The 19,590-nt window shown below is 39.7% G+C and overlaps 1 protein-coding gene across 1 annotated transcript in view; it reads right to left on the reverse strand.

Annotated features, from left to right (window-relative positions):
* The window catches only part of NCAPD3 (non-SMC condensin II complex subunit D3), a 70,383-nt gene that overhangs the window by 12,479 nt on the left and 38,314 nt on the right, over positions 1-19,590 (reverse strand). Inside the window, exons 17-25 of the mRNA XM_004438493.3 lie at positions 15,157-15,348; positions 14,721-14,818; positions 14,508-14,623; positions 10,681-10,788; positions 8,167-8,281; positions 7,965-8,072; positions 6,574-6,812; positions 5,574-5,653; positions 204-341 (exon numbers count right to left, since the gene is read on the reverse strand). Coding sequence (XP_004438550.1) covers positions 204-341; positions 5,574-5,653; positions 6,574-6,812; positions 7,965-8,072; positions 8,167-8,281; positions 10,681-10,788; positions 14,508-14,623; positions 14,721-14,818; positions 15,157-15,348 — 1,194 coding nt within the window. The remainder of the gene's footprint in view (positions 1-203; positions 342-5,573; positions 5,654-6,573; positions 6,813-7,964; positions 8,073-8,166; positions 8,282-10,680; positions 10,789-14,507; positions 14,624-14,720; positions 14,819-15,156; positions 15,349-19,590) is intronic.

Genomic DNA, 19,590 nt, shown 5'->3' on the forward strand with positions numbered 1-19,590 from the left:
AGGGTGAAAAGGACTTGAACAGCATGTCACAGCATCCTAAGAGCTGTCTGCCCAAGGCTCAAGTGCACTGGTGAGATGATGGTGCTCCTCACAGGTGCTCCCTGTAGGACCCAACGAGGAAGACTCGGGCTGGGCTGTGCCAACCCCCGCACAGACAGCTGGCCGTCTCCCGCCCGCCCAGCTCCCCTGTGGGCATCACCGACCTCTCGGACTGGAGGAATCTGTTGTACTTCTCATGCTTCTCATAGCTGTTGAAGTGGAAGATACACTCAATGAAGTGCTGGAAGAACATGGCAGGGTTCCTCTTCAGCAACAGGTGGGCCAGGCAGAACTCCCCGAAACTGCAAACACGGAGGACACAGAGGAAAAAGACCCATTCGCCATGCGCGGACAGCCTTTACGATGACACCGAGAACTCTGCAATCCCGCGGGGACTGCGATCAGAGGAAGGGATACTCAATCTACCCCAGAAACAGCTTCATTCAGATCAAAAGCAAGACACAAATTTAGCTTCTTTTCTCCGTCCTTGCTCAACAGCCTCCCTTTCGAATGCAAGGTCAGCATGAAGGCTTTTCTAACAGGTTTCCTTTCAAAATTCTAGCATAATGTTATCATCCAGCTGCACTTCAAAGGGGGAAAATACCTACCTCTCCAAGCGGAGGCCAGTGGTCCTGAAGGCTGACACAATGACAATGACCACTTGAAAAAGAACACTTGGCCTTCACCCCCCAACTTGAAGTCTGTTGCCCACAATAATCAAAAACACCAATGTTAGTAACAGGAACCTTTCAAGAACTGGGATTAATGACAAGAGCTTCACAGTTGGGTGAGCAGGGCAAGTCCCCCCACAGACAGCAGCTGACTCCCGCTGAGCTTCGGTCTCCTCGGCAAGCGCTGGGCGCTGTCCTTTCTCCTGTGCCCCACCCTGGAAGAAGCATCCAACGTGCACACACCAGGCAGCACAGTGGGACACAGATGCCACCAGCACCGCACCAATGTGAAGAGCAAAATGCTAATGGTTTCCAAACCCAAATGCACATGGACAGAAGCCAACTGTTCACTACAGGTTCCCTGAGAGTGTCTGTTTCATCCTGATAGTAGGCGAGGAGAGGCCAAGTGTCTCAGGGGTCAACCTGCGGTGGTGCACAGCTGGCTTTGATCCATTCATACTGTCCAGAGCAATGTTTTAATTTTATTTCAGAGTTAAATGCAAGTTCCACCTACACAGGAGCACCAGTCAACTCTCAAGCAGAGAGAAGTAGTGACAAGGATCATCCAAACGTTTCATTCTCGGCTTTGGAATGCATTAGCACCTGCAGGAGGTTCACCGCCCCCTAACACTTCTCCTTAGGCTAATATTAAAACCAGTTTGTATTCACAGCACACACATCAATTACAAGTCAGAGAAGGTAGTTCAGAAATCATGATGTTGAAGTAAGCCTAGATAAAAATTCCACTGCAAATGACAACACTTTGACTATTAACCTAGGAAATAAGGGAACAGCCTGACATAATTATTAAAACAAAACAAATAAAACTCTACGTAATAAAGGGAATTCCCTGAGGAGAAATTCACATAAGGCCAGCCAGGAGCACCTGTTGAATCTCAAGAGTGTCAGTCTATTCTACACAAACTGTGTGGTCCAGTAGCCAGGCGAGAAGGCCAAGACGAAGTTCTTCCTAAACTCAGATCTGGTAAACGATCTGAGACAAAGAATGGAGAAAACCATTACAGAAACAAAAAACATCCCCAAAAGAAACAACAAGACTTTCCCTTCTGTGGTATTTTATTACAGCAGTTTTTACAGCTACATGAATTTTCTCCTCAGATTTGAAATTATTTATATGAAAATGTATAATCAGATAGAATCCAGTAATTCTTCTGCAAGATGAGAGGAGGGGCTGCTCTGAGCTTCGACTTGATATCAGATACTCATCTACTCAGAGCTGAGGTCAAGAGTATATACAGGTAGAGGTAAGTGATGTGCAAGACACCGCTGTCTACTCCCTAGTGAACAACTGGCTTAACCAACTCTACGAATAAACTCAGTAGTAACATAGATTATGCAAAGGATTTAAACGCTCAGGGCTGAAAGCAGAGTCAAAGAGCTATGCATCATGAGAAGCCAGAAAGCACAGTCAATGTGTAATACCCAATACTAATCTTGCTGCTGCATTTCCTGGGACTTAAAAGAGCAAGTTTCAGCCTTGACTGGATTAAGACTCAGATCCCACTACCTTGATAAACCCTGGAAGAGGGACTATTTTTTTGTTTGGCAGCTGAAGAGTTAAAAGAAATTAACATTGCAAGTAATGTTTCCTGGTGCATCCCTTTAGAGTGACAGAATGCAGCACTTTTCAGTTACCTGGAATAGAAAAATAGAAAATAGAAAGGATGTGTTATCCTTGGCTACCAGCCCAAATCCAGCCTGTTATCTGGCCCTCCTCGTCAGTATTACAGCCCGATATTGTTTCTTTTCTCTGGGTCTCACTTCCCATGTCTCCTTCCCCCTGCCTGGAATCTTTCTATTGTGTTCTCTGTATTCCAGGTTCCATGATGCGTCAAGCTACTACCCTCCCTACACTTCCTGTTCATTGGTGGGAGCTGGCTTTCCTCCAAGGACACCATTTCCCTTACAGCCCACTCAAGGGGAGGCTGCTGCTTCTCTCAAACCCCACAGACAGGGCACGAGGCCCACATTTTCCCCGTAATGATATTTTCATTCATTCATTTACCTGCTGTTCCCTGAGTGTCTACTCGGTTTCTAACTCTCTTTCAGGTGCTAGGGTATAGAGCAGAAAAAAACACAAACTCTTGTGTTCTTGTAGGCAAACAGACATCACACATAGAATACAAGACATGTTGCCAAAAGTGCTCTGAAGAAAATGGTGGTTGGGGGAGGGATAGGGAAGGGAGAAGGGAGGATTGGCTACTGGTTAAAAATATCACAACTCCTCTACCGGTTCACATAACAGTACTTAGTCTTTTCTTTGGAAGCTCCTTCTATCTGTCTATTTTGCCCTCTACTGCTTGGTAACTGCCTCCTAGTTTTCTCCATTCCAAATCCTAACATCACTCCTCTGTATGTTTGTGTTCCTCCAAAGTCCTATGTTGAAACCTCACCCCCAAGGGGATGGTATTAGTAGGTGGGGCCCTTGGGAGTTGATTAGGTCATGAGGGTGAAGCCCTCATGATGGGATTATGCCCTTATAAAAGAGACCCCAGAGAGCTTCCTCGCCCCTTCTGCCCTGTGCAGATACAATGAGAAGCCTGCTATCTGGAAGAGGGCCTTCACCAAAACCCTACCATGCTGGCACCCTGATCTCAGACTTCCAGCCTCCAAACTGAGAAATAAATTTCTGTTGTTTATAAGCCATCCAGTCTGTGTTATTTTGTTATAGCTGCTTGAATGGACTAAGATAATAATTCAAGGCATCTTCAATGTCCATACAGATGAGCTCATTTAACCCCTAACTTTCTATTTTCCTGACTTCCTTGAGTCATGACCCTCACATCTATACTCTGTGTTGCTTCTCTGCAGCCACATCCTGGACCATGTCACTATACCTGGAATACCCTACTTCTGATGTCAAATAATCTACTTCATGACCACACCCACCTATCCTTCGAGCTTTCTGACTCTCTCCTCCGCATTCCACTGGTTCTAAACTTCACTAAGCCCTCTAGATTCTCAATTACTTCCTTTTCTCCCAAACCAAGCCATCTCTGTCTTTACTTCCTTTTTTGTTTCAATGGTCCATGATTTTAGTCACTTTCTTGTCTTGAACCTCTCTGGTCCTGCCTTCTTGCACTTCTGCAGCATTTGCCCAGTTAAACTGAAACAATCCACTTGTTAGATGGCTATCACCCTGTGACTACTGTACTACAAGGCCACCACCTAGTGGGCAGAGAGGAAAATATATATTGAAAATATATCAATTTTGTAGCTCCCAAATTTTGGGTTTATATGACCAATTAAAATTATCATGCAAATTTGCTCATGCCAGTATCATCAGGAAATCCACCTGGAACAAAAACTAGTTCAATAGGCACTGATACTACACACCCTTAGGAAATCTGTATTAGCAGATACAAATAGAAAAATTAATGTATTTAATGTAAGCAGATAGTCTGACCTTTGGCTAAAACTAGGGGAACAGACTAATTTAAATTATAGTTAGCAAAGGCAGTCATCAGCTTTTCAAAGCTGAAAATCATGGTCCACACCTGAACCCTGGTTTAAACAAACCCAGATTGCAGAGATATAACGGAAAGATTTAAGGGGGAAGTATTAAAAAGCTACCAGAGGCACTGATGATCTCGCTTGAGTCTACAGTATCTCTATCTTCCTCCTAGTTTCTTTCTGACTCATGCTCTGATCCCTGTATGACAGGTTCTGCGTATATTTTACGCACTGATCAATGCTCTTTTTAATGAAAATGTATAGGAGCTGACAATGGTGGGAAAGCACAGAAACGCAGGTTAAATAACAGAACTTCCAAGCACTTCTAATCACGCCCACTCCTGGGCTCAGCACCGTGTGATGAGCCCTGAGCACAGTCCCAGGGCAGCAGGGTAAAGGTAAGGGGCGTTGCACAGCTCTCAGGGCCCTTTCCCAACTATAGAAACAAAGAAAAAGAAAAAGTAATAGCCTCAGGTTTTTGCTTCTGACTCTAGACAGCATTAATTAGAATGTTAACCTTCTACTAGATTATTATGCAAAATGTTCCTCTTCAGAAAATTATACCCAAAGGAAACCGAACAGAAATTCTTCCATGGAACACAGAGCAAATCACTGGTGACCATATTTAGAACCAGAGGGACCCATTATTATAAGCTATTTATAGCTGGTGAACTCTATGAAGACCTTTCCCAATTGTGGTAGCTTTTCCACAGCATTCAACATTCTGTTTTCCCACTGCAGACTTGCTTTAAGAAGAATTATTCATACAACATAACCTAAAATTCTGAGATCATTTCCCAATCCCTTGGAAATAAATCTTTAAAAAAAATTACAGAAGGATAGGAATTAACAAGTGGCAAAGCAAGTCCCTTCCCTTCCAATTCTCAAGGAATACCCATTTCCAAGAAGCCTTGTAATTTTTATACTTATTTCACACTGTGCGATTCTGTCTTAATTCTTAGAATTCCTTACAATTTCTGCACCAAAGAAAGTCTGAACTCTTTATTAAAACTAACATTGTTTTGGCCTACAAATCAACACAGTTAAGTCCACAGTTCATGGCTACTATTCCACATAGTTTACTATGACAGGGGCGTATACTGCTCTCCGTTACTCCCTCAGGAAGAGCGAGCAGTGTCAGCAAATGTAGTCAATGCTGAGATTACTTAATGGCCAGTCTGGATGAGGAGTTTGTTTTTAACTTACATGCAAAATAAAGCTTTGTTATATAACTTAGTATTTTAATAATCTGCTAATTTTCTGGCAACTGCCAAAAGCTCACTAAATCCTAAATAACTCAACTCTAAACCAACTTTAAAGAAAAGAGATCTCATGTATACCAGAAATTAGGTAAATCATTCAGCTGTCTGCCATGTGAGGGAGATTTACCTGGCGACGTCTGGATGTGAATCTATCAAGGTGCTGACAAATCGAAAGAACAGAGAGCCCTTCCATTTCACAAACTCCTCCTATACAAAGAAAAACCGGCATGTTGAAGGATGAATTTTCATACCTTACATGTATTCAGTCATATACTCAACCGTTAATGTTCTTGTGTTTACCATCACGCCTGTCAGTACTCAGCCCATCTGGGGCATGTTAGCGCAGTGTGCAGCACTCACTTCCCAACCATCCTGACGGCACTCACCACTTGTTAGTCACAGAGAAGTGGAGGAATATGCGGGTAGAACAGCATCAGATCTACTCTATTAGGAAAATGACTCAAAGCTTATAGCTTTGAAGGGAGAGTGCCACTGGTGCCTTTGTCAGGTATATAATGTATGAAAAAATGAGTATATAGAACATATGAGAATAGATATACAACTTCGTTAAATGTCTTCTTTTTAAAGATCAAATATTTTCCCATCATCATAAGCTAAACCTATACTCTCAATGTGAATAAAAATATCTAATGCTCTGTAGAGAGTTACAGCTCACTAACTTCTTTCACACACTGAAATGACTCATGGACTCTCAGAGCAACTCCGTGAGACGGCCAGGGTAAATACTATGACCCTAATTTTACAAATGAAGAAGTTATGTCTGAGAAACACTGACTGTTCAAAGCCAAGGAGAATGATGGAATTGGAACCAGAACGACTTGTCCACTGAGTGTGCTTTACTCTACATGCTCTTTATCTGCAAAAACAAAACTTCACACTGCTTGACAGGATATCTGAACAAACACCCAAAATGAATATTAGGAAATAATGATATGTATAAAGGCTGTGCAGAACACTAGAAGAGCGACATTTTAAACCAGAGATGAAGCTAATTATTTCTGGATTCTACTACAAAGCAGCACATTTCCTATGCTACTCAAATATTCCATTAAACCAGAAGCAACGGTGAAGGGCAAATAAATGACAGGTCTAATTCTCATATGTACCTGCAAGAGATTGGTAAGCAAGATGAGCGTTTGTTTCCGGATGAACGGATCTGAATCCTTCAAGCACATGGAGATATTGGGAATGTATTTGTCCACCATGACAGTGTACCGGATACAGAGATCACACATAACAATGACAACATTGTTGCGAACAGCCACATCGTCGCACACCTCGAGCTCGCGCACAAGGGCTGGGATGCTCTTCTTTGCAAGATCTTCATGCTGTAAGCACAGCTTACCTGTCACAGGAGAGAGTAAAATGTCTTGACTCTATTCTATTCTAATTCTATGCCTAAATTTTCTCCAGATATATCTTGCTATGGATTTTATTTAGTCAAAGTTAAAATATCACGTCAACAATCACAAAAAAAAACAAAGGTAGGCAGATCCATACTAAGTACCAGGAAGTTCAAAATACCTTAAGGAAAAACACCCCTCCCTCATCCTCTAGGGTTTCATGAGATAGATACTACGAGATGTTCCTTCACTGTAGTAAAATTATCTTCCTTTTAAAGTCAACATTTGAATTTTGGAGTTATCTACTTACCTTGAAAAGACCAATAAAATCTAACAGATGATACATTTTACTTTTGATTATACACATACTCTAAAGAAGCTAAAAAGTTTAATAATGAACTTGAAGTCTGAGCTAGGTAAGCAGGAAAGAATGATCATCTTATTTTTTTTATTTCTTGTTCATAGTTAGCAGAAGGAACTTGACTATGGAGTTTTGTTTGTTTATATGGTTTTTCTGTGTGGCCTGGGGAATGTTTTGCTCTTATTTACAATCCTTAGATTTCTGAAAAATAACCATTATTACAAAAAACATTCGTAACTCTCATCCAGCATAAAATACTCTATCACACTAAAGAAAAAAATTCAAGTTATAGCATAGAGGTCAGTGTTTTCAAGATTAACAACAATGTGAGTTCATGGAGAAATATGTTTAATAGCTCATCTACCAGTTCTGGAAAGCATCAAATAAACCATTTCCTTTTATGAACTGAACTGTAAATGTATTTTGTCATTCCCAGAACTCAGTGCAGTGTCTGGCATACAGCTCTTGAGGAGCAGACTTCATGGTGCTACCCTATCAGTATTAAGACAAAATCACAGGAATTTTTTTGTAATAAATTAACATAAAAAACAAAAGCTCCCCAGTATCTGGAGTCTGATCATCTTGGACAGCTCTCATTATCAGCCCTCTGGTATGCCCATGGAGCTGAGCACTCCTCCTCTCAGAATCACCCCCAAAACTCACAAGAGCTAGAGTAACTATAAGCTCAACAGTATATAACACATTTACTCAGGCTGGCTTACCTGAGATGAAAAGCTACACACGGAACTGGATTGCACAAGCAATACTTTCTCTACATGTTATTCTTACTTACCTAAGGTAATGATGGCATGTGCTCTAATCCCAGAAGGCATGACAGAGCCTCTGACTTGGGAGAGCAGCTGAGAGGCGGGGGCTTCACTGCTACCTTGAGATGATGCTACTACAGGGAAAGGAAAAAGGGCTTATTACAGCACTGCAGGGGCGGGTCCCAGCCTTAAGACAGCATGTGCGGAGGACAACTTCAGGTGCCTTACAATGATCTGCATCAGCAGAGGAAGCTAGAATGGACTGAATCAGAAGGAAGGCTCGCTTCTCCACTCTGGCTGGACAGAGTTGGGCTATATCTCCCAAGGTGAAAATGTACTTCACCTGCAAAGAGAATTAGTTTTGTAGTAAAATAAGGCAAAAGAAAAATTAACTCTAGCTAGATTAAGGACATGTCAATGGAGTACTTTGTCCCCCAAATTTCAAGAACTATTTTTTTCATAAAAACACACGGCCTTTGTAAAAATTCAATCACTACTTAATAAAATTCATCTAAAATTAGGGTGACCATATGATTTTATCATCTACATCTAGATCCTTCTGCAAGTAAAAGGGGGTGCTATTAATAATTATGCTGTGATAACAGGCATAAACCACAATTGTCCTGGGTAAACGGGCATAGAGAATCACCTACCTATAATCCCACCACCCAAAGACATCATTATTGTTTTTGTGTATAACTTCCTTTTCTAAGTATTTTCATAGTCACATGGCTTTATGTTTGCTCTGCTTATACACTTACTAATCACAGTATTTTGAAGGCTGCAATTACTTTCAATATTAGGCATCCTTTAGCGTCAATATATGCAATAAATATGTTTAATGACTACATAAGGATGTTAAAAACTATGGATGTAATCATAACCTATTCCACTACTAACGAACATTTCACATTGTTCCTAACCCTTTGCTATCATTTGCATCAGCTCTGACGGCACCTTTGTACCTCTGAATACTGTTTTACTTCTGTAAGAAGTGACATCAGCGTTAAAGGGTTTATAAACTGTTGTACAGTTTAAAATATATTTCCAAACTGTCCCCTAGATTAGTTTACTATTTAGATTCCTACCAAAAACTTATGAGTACCTGCTCCCTCACAGCTGCCACTACTGTGTGTTTATTAAGGACATTCAGCTTAATAGTTAAGTAGTTCTGTTTTTTTTGTTTTGTTTTTGTGAGGAAGATCAGCCCTGAGCTAACATCTGCCAATCCTCCCCTTTATGTTGAGGAAGATTGGCCCTGGGCTAACATCCGTGCCCATCTTCCTCCACTTTATATGGGATGCCACCACAGCCTGGCTTGACAAGTGGTGCGTCAGTGCGCGCCCGGGATCCGAACTGGCAAACCCCAAGCCTCCAAAGTGGAGTGCGTGCACTTAACTGCTTGCGCCACCGGGCTGGCCCTTTTGTTTTTTTTTTAATCTTAAAAAAGAAGGGGTGATGCTAAATAGTAAAACATTAAATAAAGGCTTATTTTAGAGTAAGAAAGCCAATAATAAGTGTATGTGTGTTTAAAAAATCCTTAACATACTATATCTTAGTGGATTAAAGGAATATTTAAATTATATTTAAAGAAGAGTGAAGTAAATAATATATATATAGGGCAAAACTTCTCCATATATACATCTTGACTGAAGGGTAGATCTTGGTGACATATGTAACAGTTGAAGAAACAATCTTAGGGGGAAAACTCACTGGTCATAATCAGCATTTGTCTTAGTCTGAGCAGTGACTGCCCAGATCAATCAGAAGAGCAAGACCTCCCAGAATCCCAGGTCAAGGCCTTTCCACATATCGCGTCCCTCTGACCTGAAACGTCCAGACTCTGATTGATAATGATATTCTTAAGACTGAACCATGTGCGTATTAACACCTCAGGCACAAATGGTCTTCTCTTCTAACAAATCCACACATGGTCTTCGATCACTAGGTACCAGTGTAAGGTGGTAAAGCAGGAACTGAACACAGGAGAGAGATGCTCTAATCCTCAAACAGATGAGGAAAATGGCCAATTCTGGGTAAGCGATAGCCTAAACCCAAGGGCATCAGAAAGCAGCGCATTATTTTCTTTCCCGGACAGCGTCAGATGTTGGAATCAGAACATATTTTGTTGACGGTCAGCCACTCGAATCAGAAAACTGGCTCCACATTTGCTGGCTCAGAGGAATCTCTTGCACTGACACAGTTTCCAAAGCAGGGACACCATGTCATACAATCTTGCTGCTCCAAGGTCATTTGTCTTTTCAATTTTCAAATACCTCATTTTATTTTAGACTTTAGAACTGCTCAGCACTATTCCCTAGTTCTATAGTCTGATATTCAAACAGCTCAGCAGACACATTATAATTTTAAAAAACATCAAACGAACCAAACAAAAGAACAAAGAGTATAGTTGCCTTATTATTTTCTCACCTTATTACCTCTCTAGGCTTGACTCTACCAAGCTTACCATACACATTGTGTTTTCCCTGTTGGATCAGGTTCTCATAGGATTAAACTGGATAAGTGTATACCATCAAGTTTTCCTCCCAGATAATAAGTATGCGAGAAAAAAATGAATAGGTCATCAATAAAAAAATTCTTCTAAAAAAGAGTAAACTCAAGGCTACGAAAACCGTTTTCTTGCTAATAGTATTAGAAACACACATTACGATGTCATCTTTAAAAAACCTCAACTGATATAAAAGGAAGAGAAAAGAATGGTTAACAAAAGTAGTCACTTACCAACAGGTCTTCATCCATATTGCCGGCTCCACCTTCCTTCAGAACTACGTTGGAGAGGCAGTGCACACAGGTAGAGAGGACATCCCCACACACCTGCTTCAGTAATTCCTACGGCAAGTCAAACGTCATCTCTGAAGGATCCCACATAGCTACCAGATAACCCATGAAATGCAATTTTCTCAGAAAAACTCTATGATCGTCAAATGTATAAGCCAGAAGCTGTGAAAAACCCTACCCATCATGTTTTTGTACTTTTGCTCTTTTAGCAATCTGGCAATGAGAACTGGCTGAGTGGAATTTACAATATCTTCTTTCTTTCTACATTTGCCCCGTAAGAGCAACAGGCACATACTGAGGAAGATGTAGTGCTTTAATTCACAGGAGATCTATAATAGCAGCGCTCCTCCAATAATAGAGAAAAGCATTGCAATTCTTCTGGCATATGCAGATGGTGAATTAACTACTATAATAAATAGTATATTTTAAAAAGACATAAAATAAAAAAGAACAGATATTATTCTTCTGAAACTTGTTCATTAGAGACAAGTTTTCAGTGTCTCTTATTAGTTAAAATAACTCAAGGGGTTACCACCTCCAGCCCACACATCTAACTACACTTACATTGCACATGGGAGTGCAATCACATTCTACAACTCTTTGATATCATTTTCTCTAGGAGGCCATTCCAAAGTACCCAGGTTGAGCTAAGTGGCTCCACCCCCATACTTTCATGTTACCCTACGCACACTTTTATTTTAGGAATTATTATGTTGAAATTATCTGTTGAGGTGCATGTCTCCCCTACTATGCTGTTAGGTGCCTCAGGAAGGGACTCTGTCTCAACCATCATCCCAGTGCCTAGCAGCACTACCACAAAATGGTACTGTGTTTGCCAAACTGTTGGCAAACCATCATTATGATCCAAATGTTTTTTAGTCTGACTTGGCCTAAAATGTTTCAAAACTATTGTGTTTATTATTTTTTAAAGAATTACTACACTCAAGATTTTAATAGATTGCACAACCTGGACTACAACATTGGCCAAGAGAGGTTCTGAAATCCATATGCTCTATGCAGATGAGAAGACAAAGGGACAAAGGCTAACTTGTTTGAGCCCTGAAGCCTAGAGCTTGGCTGGGTGGTCTGAGTGATAACTTTCAGAATCACGGAATATGGAGAGAGCCGTCAGGGCCGTGCAGTGCTGGGACTCCCTCCACAAAGGGACTCAAGTTGTTGTCCAGCTTCTCCGTGAACACCTCCATTACGACCAGGGACGTGTTCTGGGTCAAGTCTCTCCACTTTAGGCAGACCTCAGTACAATGTTTCTTCATTTGGCCAGAATTTGTCTCCCATTGGTTCAGACTGGTCCTCTGTAATGCCACATACATCCAGTTCTTCTTCCATTTCAAAGTCCTTCATATATCTGAATTGAGCTAGGCAGCCTATCCCTCATAATTCTCCCCTTCTCCAGCTAAACACCCCAGGTCCTTCAGCTGTTCCTTACACATCCTGTTTTGTAATCCCCTCATCTAATTGCTCTTCTATGAATATATTCAGTTTTATCAACATTTCTCTGAAGAGTCGTCATTAAATTGAGTTACAGAACACGTCAACTTAGATTTAGTCAGTGCAAAGAGCAAAGAGCAGGACCATCACCTCTCTTATTCTAGACACTATTTCTATTAATACAGTCCAGGATCTTATAGATTTTTTTTTAGTGATAGCCACAAAACACTGTTAACTCATACCAAGCATATAGATAGCAAAAATGCCCAAAGACCTAAATCTTTTCATATATACTGCTGGCATCTACTCTTTGGGTAATTTGTTTTCCTCAGTAAAATACAGAATGTTCATTTACAGAGAAAAGAAAAAGAGAAGTTATGTTTAGGGGAAATATCTGAGTCATATGGATTTAAAATATCCTAAGATTCTAGAAGATCTCAGGGCCTTAGTCCATTATCTACCACCAAGGAGGTAGTGTTGGCAGAGCTAAAACCTTGGCCCTTTTTCTAACATAGTGATAAGTTCTACCTCTCTTCCAGTTCTCAAATTCTAAATTTGAAGACAACTCGTGGTCTTCCTCACAGACTCTAACAATATAACTCACTGTTCTAACAACTGTGGACCATTACCAAGCAGCCAATGGCTTCTGATGTCCCCGACTCTCACAGTGCAGATCATCCTTCCTCCAGCCAGTGCTGGTGAATAAAACATTGGGAAAGGAATCAGCGACCCTAGTTCTAGGCACACCTCTGCCACTAATAAGCTGTGTGCCACTGAAACTTACAAGATCACAGTTTCGTAATCTGCCATATAATTTTTTTTTTTTGAGGAAGATTGTTCCTGAGCTAACATCTATTGTCAATCTTCCTCTTTTTCTTTTTTTCTCCCCAAAGCCCCAGTACATAGTTGTATATCCTAGTTGTAGGTCCTTCTAGTTCTTCCTAGTTGTAGGTCCTTCTAGTTCTTCTATGTAGGCCACTACCTCAGCATGGCTTGATGAGTGGTGAGTAGATCTGTGCCCAGGATCCGAACTGGCGAACCCCAGGCCGCTGAAGCAGAATGCGCCAACTTAACCCCTACGCCACTGGGTCGGCCACATCTGCCATATACTTTTTTCCTACATCATTCTTTCCTTATTACCAGCTTTTTAAAAAAAAATCTGTTTTCTGCTATTCAAATATGCTCCCTACTTAGGTAATGTTCCTTATTTAAAAGTTCTTCATACAATTCTTGGATCTAGAGATAAACGGCTAGAAAAATCAAATAATAAAGCAAGTATCCCTTTCACCAAAAAGTGCCAAAAGGCATGTGCCAGCAAACCACCAGACCCCATTTCTATGGAAAGAGCTGGGCATTTTTAGTTAAGTAAATTTCAGCCTGTTTTAAGTCTTAACCAAAAAAGTTACAATATATTGTTCTATTATATCTGTTACTACAAATAGAAAATGTAACTTATCAAGGGAGGACTTTCTTTAAGGAACTTTCACAAGAAAAGGAAGCAGAGGAAGGCAGCTAGGTACCTCAGGTGAAGCAATAATTTTTTTATTCTGGGAAACAAATATATTCCAGCAATCATTTAAATTAATTTTTGACTTCTAGAATCATTATTAATAATCCCCAGTCCTAAAATTTTTCATTATGATTAGCACTGTCTAGGAGTATATTTCATGACAAAAACAGAATACATAGTAATAAAATAACTTATTAGAAATACTGATAAAGATACCTTTTAGGGAGTCAAAGTAACCCTCTGTCTCTCATAAAACACTAGTTTGGATTTGTGTTTATGAATCTATATAAAACAGTAGCTGTAGGCTCTGGGCCACTTTGGGGACATGATACAGCAAGAGATATGGGAATAACGGAGCCTCAGGTAAGAGGATAGGCATTTTCCAGGACTGATTTATTAAATGATCAGAAATCTCCTGGTCTGGAGGGAGCCCCCTGACTGGGTGGAAGACCATCTATTAAGCATTCTTGGAATGAGGGTGCAAGTGAAGGAGGAGGAGAAACAAAGCTGTCACACGTACCTGGGTTATCACTTACTAACAGATAACCTTCCAGAGTCCTCACCAGGAAGTATATGTCCAGGAAGCAGGCATTCCTAGAAGGCACTCATACTGAGAACCAAGGAACCGTATGTCTTTAGCAGGCAAGATCTTCTTGGGGAATGTTAATTGCTTGTCACATATAGTAACAGTTTTTGGGGACAACCCATCCTAGAGCTTCTCTACAGAAAAAACTCCTCAAACTTCAAAACAGAGCCATAAGTCTGAGTACAATCAATACATAACAAACATCCAGGGGAGCTCGCAGGGTACCTGTTCCTCCACAGGGGTCTCCGTAGATGCTCTACAGAGTCTTTGTAAAGTATCAACAGCTGAGCTGATCAACTCTAGAGACCACTGGAATCCATTCAGCTTACACTTGACGACATCTAAAAAGAAAGTCAAAACCCTTGAAGTTTAACTGCTTAAAAAACACAAATAAAGTGAGTGGCAATGCCTTTTCAAGATTGTCCAATAGACACTCACCAGTCACCTTGTCTCGGGTGCTCTTAGGAAGATGCTTTGCAATATGCCCAATAACACACAGAATATGTCCTAAGGTGTTTGAATTGGGATTCTGTTGACTAGGAAAAGGACAGAAGAAATATCAATATAGAACCAAAGTAAACATTACTGCCAACAAAATCATTTCTTCTGGATTAGAAGGAGGAAGTTCTGGAGGAAACAGGGCAGCATAGTTTAGGAGTCAAGTTGTAGGAGCATTAAGGCACTTAATATACTTGGACAAAGCACAAACTGAAGGCTTAAAAGTGATTCTATTTTTCATGTTTGTTTTTAAGCCAGAATTTAAAGAAAAGATTTGTGTATACAAACAGATATGAAATAGCCCACTTCCTTACTTGGAGCTTTGTTTCCCAGAATCTTTAGTGTCTATCAGTGGTTAAATTATAAGCATGCAAACCTGCTGATTTTCTCCCAGGACTCTATTATTTTGGTGTAGTCCAGCTTGGGTGATGAGCAAGCAATCTTGGAGAGCAGCATCCAGGCTGGTGCAGAATGTCCCGTGCCAGTGTGGGATATCATGTTGTTTATAAAAGTGGGTGAGAATTTATCTTTCTTGGACCAGATATGAAAAGCCTTATTTAAATAGCGGCTGGAAAAAACATGGGAAAGCAGAGCTGTAACTACAAATAAACAAAACTTTAAGATCAGCCTGTCAGTGAAAGAGTTATCAACTGCTGCTGCTCCAGGATTCCTCTGGCACTTGAAACATCCATGCAGAGGTTCCTAGCTAGTGGCACATTTGATACAAAACTAGGTATCTTTTAAATTTCTATTATACATAATGAGGTATATTTTTATTTCTCCTCTCATAAAGAATTTATTTTTAAAGCAAATAAAATTTCACAATTCATTTGAGAACTTTCTCATCCTCATCCCCTCCAAAATTTATATACAAACATGCAGGATAGGTTACCAATAACAAATGCATCCAGAGTTTATAGGGTTTTAGTGACAAAAAATGTAGACACTGTCCTGTTTTCAATGGAAGGATTAGAGAGAAATGACATCCTAGCATTTAAATATGGTAATATTAAATGAACTAAAATTTGCTATGCCCTGCCAATACCACTCAGAAATACATATTTCAAACCTTTTTAAAACAAAACAAAAAAATGCTTCTGATGTATTAATCTAAAGTGTTTATGTTATGTCATTGTTGTTTTTAAATCATTTATTTTATTTCTTCCCACAGCACTGAATGAGATCATATGACTCATGAGTCAAATGCAGTATTATATACTTAAGTGAAGAGAAAAAAACACTACGTGTCCCAATTAATTTTTCTTAGATTGCTAGGAGAACACACACACACATACACACACGGATTAACAAGACTTTCTCATTAAATGAAAAAAAAAAAAAGGGATTCTCAAAGCATGCAGAAGGCAACTATAACAAAATAAACACATCCACACATAATCATACACATATAAATGGTCTTATTAATAAATTAGCTATTGATTAATAATCTATCCATCTACATCTAGAGTTTTACTGCAGATAGCTCCAACATAATTTATATGTAATGACTGTCCAAAATGATACATGCAATCAAGAAATATTTTAAGATTTATTAACAAGAATCACACAAAATATTAAGTGATGTTTACTGTTGGAAGCCAAGAGAATGGGAAAAAATTCTCTAAACTTCCAGTTTTAAAATCTCAAATTTGGCTCCTCTCTTGACAATTCACACATCCTTCCACATCAGTTGAGCAGCTCCCAAAAGGCCTCCCAATTTACCCCCTAGTTAGCCCTACTGTTGATCACAAGCCATTCCCTAACAAGTCAGAATGTGATTCAACAAACACTAATCTGGTTCTTTTGAAAAGCACCATTGACCTCTAGCCTAATATCAAAACTAGAGGACACTCCTCAGTCCCCATTTTATGTGACCTCTACTAGACATTACTGACTACTCTTTATGCCCTTAAACTCTGGTCTACCTGCTTGATCTCTTTTCTTTCCCCTTCACTAATTTATTTTCCTCCAATCACTTTAATTGCTGATTTTGAAAAGCTCTCTTCTTAGTCCTCTTTTCTTATCTACAACCTAACTCTGGGTGACCTCGTTCATTACCAAGAGCTCTCCAGAGACACGCGACAAAGCATTGCAAGCACACATTTAAAATTGGACTTCTATCTCCAGCCCTCGCTCCATTCCCCAAGCTGCCCTACCTCTGCTTTCCGTCCCTCAGTCAATGGTAATCCCACTGACTAGTCATTTTAGTTAGAATTCTTGGAGCCTTCTGGCCTCTAAGCCTTTGCACTGCTATTTCCTGCCTTGAAACCCTCACCATTTTGGCTGCCTGGTTACTTTCTACTCATTCCACTTCTGGGAATGATTTAGCTCATGCCTCCATCTCTAGGAAGCCATCCTACGCTGAAAAAAGAAAAAAAGTAAAAAAAAAAAAAAACAATCATCAAACGGTACATGCCTTCTGTCTTTGTTCCTATACCTCACTTTCTACTAGAATTGTGTATTTATTCTGTCTTTTTCCACTAGACTACGAGCAACCTGAGTGGAGGAAGTACACTGATTTCTTTCAATCCTCAAACCAAATCTTCACTAAATTTACACTTCCACTTGTGAAATAGCTCTAAAGACAACCCATTCTCTCCATTTCCACTGCCTTCACCCTGATTCAGGCCCTCATCATCTTTAAATTAAATCATTTCAACAGCAGCCTGTTTTCGCTGACTCGAGTCCTGTCTCTTGGTCACGGCACACAAATCCATTGGCTCTACTTCTTACAATATAAAATCCTGTATCACTCACCCACTTGAAACTCATCCACGGTCCCCCCACTCTGTTTCAATCTCAAGTCAGACTTCCTAGCATGCTGTTACAGCTCTCCACACCTGAGTCTGCTTACTCTCTAGTTTCATTTGATGCACGGCCCAGTGAGCACTGCTACCCCAGCCTCACTGAAATCCCGTGGCTCCTGAACAGCACACACTACTTTACACTTCCATGGCTTTACACTGGCTGTTTCTTCCATGGGAATGCCCTTTTGCCCCCTTGCTAATCTTCAAGATTCAAACTCAAAGGTCATCTGTTCTGAGAAGTCTCTCTTCCTGAACATTTCTTGTTATTCTAGTTACTTTCTGTTTATTAAAGAACTTACCACAAGATCTTGTTTACAAATGTTTATAGAACTCTATTCCACCATCCCTCACTGTTCTCAATAATCCTCTTTGAAAATTGATTCCCTAGCTCAGTGGCTCTCAAACTCTTTCATCTTCGAGCCCTTTTAAACTTTTAAAAATTACCGACCACCTCGAAGAGCTTTTGTTTATGTGGGTTATATCTATCAATATTTACCATGCTAGAAATTAAAACTGAGAAATTTAAAAATATTTAACTATTAATTCTAAAAATAACAATACGCCCATTACAATGTTAACATAAATAATGCATTGTTTTACCAAAAAAAATAACTCTTGCTTAAAACAAAATCAACTTGGTGAGAACAGTGGCATTGCCTTATACTTCTGTAAACCTCTTTATGGTCTGCCTTAAACAGAAGACAGGCAGATTCTCATATCTGCTTCTGTATTTAATTTGTTTCAATATCATCATATGGCTTCTGGAAAACTCTACTGTACTACTGTGAAAGAATAAAAGTGAAAAATGGCATATAACATTAATATTATGATAAAAACAGTCTGAGCTCATGAATCCATCACACTTTGAGAACTGCTGCCCTATCTCACTTCCTACAATGGCTAATTCCAAAACTTCTATACATTTAAGCCCCTAATTCTACCCTCTCCTTCCTAACTTTAGGCAAATACATTTTTTTTTCTTAATTGTGGTAAAACATACATAAACAAATTTAGCATTTTAACCATTTTTAAGTGTACAGTTCAGTGGCATTAAGTACATTTACATTGTTGTGCAATTATCCATCTCCAGAACTTTTTTATCACCCCATACTGAAACTCTGCACCCATTAAACGATAACTCCCCACTGCCCTCTCCACAGCCCCTGGTAAACACCATTCTACTTTCCGTTTCTATGAATTTGACTATTGTAGGTATCTCATATAAGTGGAATCATACAATAACTGTCTTTTTGTGCCTGGCTTATTTCAGTTAGCATGTTTTCAAGGTTCATCCATGTTGTCGCATGTATCAGAATTTTGTTACTTTTTAAGGCTGGATAATATTCCATTGTATGTATATACCACATTTTTTAACCCATTCATCAGTCAATGGACACCTGGGTTGCTTCCACCTTTTGGATATTGTGCATATGCTGCTACGACATCATCATACTGGGCAAATATTCTGATTATTACCTTACCGAGAAAAGAAAGGCTAGAAAGTTCCAGTGTTCATATTATTTCCAGTTCTGCACTTCTCTCTCCCTATTCTCTCTGTTCCGTTTTATTTCTGAAGTTCTCCTACTTCACAAAGTGCATCCTTTCATATACTCTTCTTTTTCAGAAAGTTCATTACCTATCCCCTTCATTCATCCTCAATATTTTCTATCTACTGGGTCCCTTTCCTTCTGACTTCAAATATGCACAGGCGGTTTCCCCTACCTTAAAATGAAAACAAAGCCTGTGAAGGAAGCTACAACACACCTTAACTGCAGGTAAGTTAAAGACCTAACTATAAAACGGAGAAACAAAAAAATCAAATTTCTACTATATGGGAGAATATCTATATGACCCTGAAGTAGGAAAAGATTTCTTTAAAAATACATTAACCATAAAGAAAACCACTGACAAACTGAACTCATCAAAAGATACCATTAAGAGAATAAAAATGTAAATTACGGGGTGGAAAAAGATATTTAAAATATGTAAAACAATGGCTTGTA

The sequence above is a fragment of the Ceratotherium simum genome, chromosome 7, assembly GCF_057802395.1.
Source record: "Ceratotherium simum simum isolate JZ-2026a chromosome 7, ASM5780239v1, whole genome shotgun sequence".
In the NCBI taxonomy this organism is placed as follows: Eukaryota; Metazoa; Chordata; class Mammalia; order Perissodactyla; family Rhinocerotidae; genus Ceratotherium; species Ceratotherium simum.